Here is a 6,000-nt window from a genome sequence, read left to right on the forward strand (position 1 = left end):
ATTCATAAGCCTGAAGAATAGAAAAGCCAGATTAGACTTTGCCAAAAAACATCTAAAAAAGCCAGACCAGTTCTGAAAAAGCATTCTTTGGTCGGATGAAACTAAGATTAATCTGTACCAGAATGACGAGAAGAAAAAAGTGTGGAGAAGGCTTGGAACAGCTCATGATCCAAAGCACACAACATCATCTGTAAAATATGGTGCAGGCAGTGTGATGGCATGGGCATGCATGGCTTCCAGTGGCACTGGGTCATTGGTGTTTATTGATGATGTGACAGAAGCAGCTGGATGAATTCTGCAATGTTTAGAGATATACTGTCAGCCCAGATTCAGCCAAATACAGCAAAGTTGATTGGACGGCTCTTCACAGTACAGATGGACAATGATCCAAAACACACTGCAAAAGCAACCTAGGAGCTTTTGAAGGAAAGGAAGTGGTATATTCTGCAATGATCAGGTCAATCACCTGATCTCAACCCCATTGAGCAAGCATTTCACTTGCTGAAGGCAATACTAAAGGCAGAAAGAGCCACAAACAAAGAACAACTGAAGACAGCTGCAGTTAGAGCCTGGCAAAGCATCAGAAAGGAGGAAACCCAGTCTTTGGTAATGTCCATGAGTTCCAGACTTCAGGCAGTTATTGCCAGTAAAGGATTCTCAACAAAATATTAAAAATGAACATTTTGTTTATGAACATATTCAATTGTCCAATTACTTTTGATCCCTTGAAAAAGGGGGGATGGCTACTCTTTAAGAGATGTAATTCCTAAATCCTTCCTCCAATGTGGATGTACATATACTCAAATTAAACCTGAGAGTGTGCACTTTCAGCCCATATCCATTATATAACTATCTCTTGATTATGTTTTGGTATATACCTGAAAACAATTAAAATCGTGCCTGTGTCCAAATATATATGGACCTAACTGTATATTAGGTAAAAAATATTTCTACATAGGTTCCCTATGGACGATTTATGGAAACTGCCCTGTTTCCTTTTTCCATTGCAGATCAGCAAATGAAAATCAAAACCTGATTATTTGTTATTAGAGAGAGTCTTATTTTTACTTTGCAACAATTTTTTTTATCTAGGTATGAGGGTGAAAATCCTAATTTACTATACTTCCTCTGTTTCATTATAGGCAGAGGTAACACCATAGACAATATAATTGCCATGGGCTGTAACAACAGAGCTATGTGGAATAAAGGATGGCATTTCATGGGCAGCACAGTGTCTAAATGGTTAGCACTTCTGCCTGGCAGTACTAGGGTCGTTGGTTCAAATCCCAACCACGGCACCACCTGCCTGGAGTTTGCATGTTCTCCCTGTGCCTGCGTGGGTTTCCTACGGGTACTCCGGTTTCCTCCCACACTCCAAAGACATGCTGGTAGGTTAATTGGATCCTGTCTAAATTGGCCCTTATATGTGAATTAGGGACCTTAGATTGTATGCCCCTTGAGGGTTAGGGACTGATGTGAATGTACAATATATATGTAAAGTGCTGCATAAATTGACAGCGCTATATAAGTACACAAAATAAATAAATAATTTCATATTGTGTCCCCTGTGCTGCTTTCTCCTACCCAGTTCTGGTTCATATTATAAATAAAGGAAACACTATATGTAATACAAATGGCAAAGTGTTGAAAATGTATGCAGATTTTGGGTTAATGCAGGAAAACACCTCTGGGGATAAAGACAGCAGGAGACAGAAACATACATCTGTTCCTTCTTTCAATGATGGGGCTGTCGGTAAATGTAAAAATTAATATACAGGTATGAGAGGATACAGAAAGACCAGACATTGACTCTTTCTTAACATATTAAAAAAAATTTGAAAAGAGGCCAGGGGCGTTTTATAAAATCAGTTGGTCTGTGTGCAGGATCATAAGTTGGGTCCCTGATGTAGGGAGGAGGAAAAAGTGGCACGCATATCTCTCCATGGTGAAAAGTGGTTCTGGTTTACATTGAGCTAAATTTATGTACATAGTATATTAATACATAGGCATATAGTAAAAGACCTGGTGAGTTTTTTGAAGTTTTAATTTTTTTGTCACAATTTTTTTGAAAATGAAGAAATTAACCACCTCCGGAAGGTTTTACCCACTTCATGACAAGGGCATTTTATCCTATTCACCACTGTGCTATTTTAAATAACAATTGCTCATGAAACACTGCATGCAAATTAAATCTGTATAATTGTTTTTCACACAAATAGAGCTTTATTTTGGTGGTATTTGATCACCACTGGGTTATTTACTTTTTACTACATAAACGAAAAAGACCAAAATTGTTGAAAAAAATTATATTTTCTACTTTCTGTTATAAAACATATCAGCAAAATCACATTTCTTCATAAATATAGGCCAAAATATTAATTGGTTTGTGTGAAAGTTACAGTGTTCACAAAATATGGTGTATATATTGGAATTTACAAAGCTATAGATGCTAAACTTGTAATGGCGGTGATCAGCAACCTATAGTGTGACTGTGATAGTTTGGAAGGCAATCTGGTGCTAATTGACACTGGCTGGGAGGGACACTAAAGCTGGCCATACACGTATAGATTTTCATTCAAGAATTTTTGTTTCAAAAATATTTGTTTGATTTTCTAATCGTTAGTGGGGTTAGATCGATGTTTGTTTTCTACCGCAGTGACGAGAAAATTCGAAGGGGCAGGAAGGAAAACTTTTCTTGATCAAATGAATCGTTGGCCAGTATATGTAGTTATTGTGCAGAAATTACATTCATTTTAAAACCAAATGTTAAACGCAGAAGACAATTTTCGAACAACATTTGTCCATTCGTTGAATGTTCAAAGAATTTTCGTATGACTTTTCTTATGAATATTCTCGGCCAAAAATCTACACGTGTATGGCCAGCTTTACTGACACCGACATCACAAGTGACACTAATACAGTGATCGGTGATAATACTGTATATTATACTAATGACACTTGCTGGGAACGGGTAAACATTAAGAGGAAATCAAAGAGATAACTGTGTGCCTAACAAGTGTAATGTCTGTAATATGTGCTGCTTTTACTCACAAATCTGGCTGCTTTTTCTCCCTGCTTTTCAGGGAGACGAAATAGCCAAATTGCTGTTCCATGTACAGAGTTCTGTGTGTTTGTAAACATGCGTGGCCGGAAACTAGGAAGTTCACCACGACATACGGGTACATCACAGTGCCTGTTTGTGCCACCCGCTCAGAGTAAATGTACTGTAGGCTGGTTAACGTGATTGTAAACATTGTTTTTTTATATACTGTATATATACATTGTATATTTCTTGCTCTGTGCAATGTTATTGCACAGAGTGGACACTTTCCTATTCTTCTGTGGTCCCCAGCTGGTGCCCTTGCTTCTCCTATCCCGAGGGGGCACACATGCAGGCTTAATCCCAAGCTGGGCTGTGCGCTTCTATAGACACATACAGGCGGATCAGCCCAGCCCCAGATCCCTCTTAACAGGACTTGATTGACAGCTAATGGATCCTGCTGCTGCCTCTGTGTCCTGTGAAGAAAGGAACACAGACAAGTTCCGCTGCAGATGGGCACACCGCTGGATCAAAATAGGACGTGGGTAAGAATTTAGGGGGGCTGGGGGGGAAGCTGATCATGGAATATGCATTCATGCAACCATTGTGTACCAATGATAGGCCACAGCTATTACACGGTACAGGGCTGCTGTGACTGCCCTTTACCATGTGATTGCTGTGAACAATCATATAGATCTAAATAGTAAGCAATGACGTCATGAATGACAGCCATTGTTTACTACTGGTAATGTGACTGCTGTGATTGGTCAGAGCAATCACATGGTACCAGGGCCAATCATAGCAGCATGGTACCCTGATCTGTGATTGACCACAGATCGTGCTGTTGCTGCTGTCCCACCTGCTGTCCCATTTCAACATGCAATATATATATATATATATATATATATATATATTTATTTACATTTTTTATAAATATATTGAATATGGCCAAAATAGTAGCATTTCAAATATATGTCAATATATTTGGGGAGAGTATTTTTAAAATATATTTCAAATATATTTTTCTTCCATGTGGGCACTCATGAATGATTCAGCCACAGCACTTGTGATCATCATTATTATATGCACATAAATTTCCTGGGACCACTAATCTCAAACCTGTAGGATTCACCTTCAGCCCATGGTAGCAGAAAACCTGACCATAATCAAAGATCCCTACTGCATTCTATTGCGCTTGGACATATTTTCATGGGTAGAAATTACACCTGTGTTTGCTGATGCACAAGCTTAGCACAGAGCGGTGCAATGCCAGACACTGACTTTCATGGACAGCTGCATTTAAATGCAGAGCAGGTTACGTGTGTTGAGTGCTAGACATGTGCGATTTGGTTTGTTCAGATTTGTTTTTGGATGAAAATGTCATTTTCGGAGCTTTGGATATATCTGAATTTCTGAATGGACATAGTAACGAATCTGAACAAATAAAAAAAATACATTTAAAATAAATTTTGATTCATTGATCCCACCCCCGTGTCTAACTGTCACTTGGTGACTGTCTCTCCAAGGGACATGTCATTTGCTGAATGACAGGGCCTGGTATAGATTGGGGGGGGGTACCTTGAGTAAATAAAATTGGTCTTGTTATTTTCTTAAACAATTATATTTATGTTTGCATATTTAGTAAATTTAAATCCATTTTTGTGGCATATTCTTTCTCTTTTTTTAACAGTAATAGGTTATTGCTTTTCTTTCTCTACAGGTGCCCGGGTATGTATTGGAGAGCAGCTTGCCCGCTATGAGCTATTTATCTTTTTCACTATTCTCATGCGATCATTCAGCTTTCATTTACCAGAAGGAGTAACAGAAGTGAACACCAAATATGTCTTTAAGACAAACCTGCAGCCTCAACCTTACAAGATTTGTGCTATACCTCGATAGTTCCTGTCAAAAAACTGTATAACTTTAGACTTACAAGACTGTGTGACTGCTATGGAGCTCAGCAGTCCTGGACATTGATAACTGTGTGTCTGCATTATGATCTACCCAGGCAGAAACAAATAAAACTACAAAATATTACTGCATGTACTGTATATTTCATATATATTTCAGTTTCTTATATCAGAAATAGTGTGCAGCATGCTTTAGTTAGTGTTTTAGAACAGAAAGCTTATAATGCACACAGGGTGTTTTTGCAGCCACTTTTAGGGGTATCAGGTAAGGCATTTTTTTTACTGCTTCCAAATGGCCCTTCATGTTATCCTATGTATCCACACTCACATAGACTTTTAGAAGCTTTTAGCATCAGTAGCCTTTACCAGCGGGAAAAAAAACCCATGGCCTGTGCATCCAGAAGCAGGACCTTGAAGAAAGGGATATACCCTGAAAGCTTGTCCTCAAAATTGTATGTTAGTGCAAATAAAAAAAGTATCACGTCAGTACTCAATTGTTTCTAAATACTCAAGACAAATAATTCAAACAAAGAAGGTGATCAATGGCACACAAAAACTTCTTTATTAACATAGACAAAATAAAAAGTATAAAAATGTGTTTTGTTTTATACTTTTAATTTTGTCCATGTTAATAAAGAATTTTTCGTGCACCATAGATCATATTCTCCTTTGTTTGAATTATTTCTCTTGTCTATTTACTCCCGGAATACATATTTTCATTTGATCATATATTTCTAGGTACCTTGAGGCTTCTTCTTGGAAGTTTTGCGTCATTTTGTAAACAACAAAAGCAATTACTTGTGAATTTGTTCAAAAGTTTCCAGACTGTGTGACTAGCTATAAACATTTTAATATTGTAAACTTTACACTGTTTTGTAAAGCAATAGATAAAATCTTTCCGTCTATGATCATTATCAAATTTATATTATAATCTTGAATGTTCTCTCTAATAAACATTGTCATTTTAATAGAAACACTAGCAGTTCTCATATGAGTTTTTTTCTCCATTCTCCCTCAAAATGTATGTATAGTCTTAAACGTATGTGTTTT

General features: G+C 37.4%; 1 protein-coding gene across 1 annotated transcript in view; it reads left to right on the forward strand.

Annotated features, from left to right (window-relative positions):
* Window positions 1-5,510, forward strand: part of LOC149449913 (cytochrome P450 2J6-like) — a 35,796-nt gene extending 30,286 nt beyond the window's left edge. The window contains exon 9 of the mRNA XM_089692572.1: window positions 4,761-5,510. Coding sequence (XP_089548698.1) covers window positions 4,761-4,939 — 179 coding nt within the window. The 3' untranslated portion in view covers window positions 4,940-5,510. The remainder of the gene's footprint in view (window positions 1-4,760) is intronic.
* The last annotated feature ends 490 nt before the right edge of the window (window positions 5,511-6,000 follow it).

This window comes from Staurois parvus, unplaced genomic scaffold (genome assembly GCF_062004578.1).
Source record: "Staurois parvus isolate SC_StPar_1 unplaced genomic scaffold, SC_StPar_1.0 ptg000596l, whole genome shotgun sequence".
In the NCBI taxonomy this organism is placed as follows: Eukaryota; Metazoa; Chordata; class Amphibia; order Anura; family Ranidae; genus Staurois; species Staurois parvus.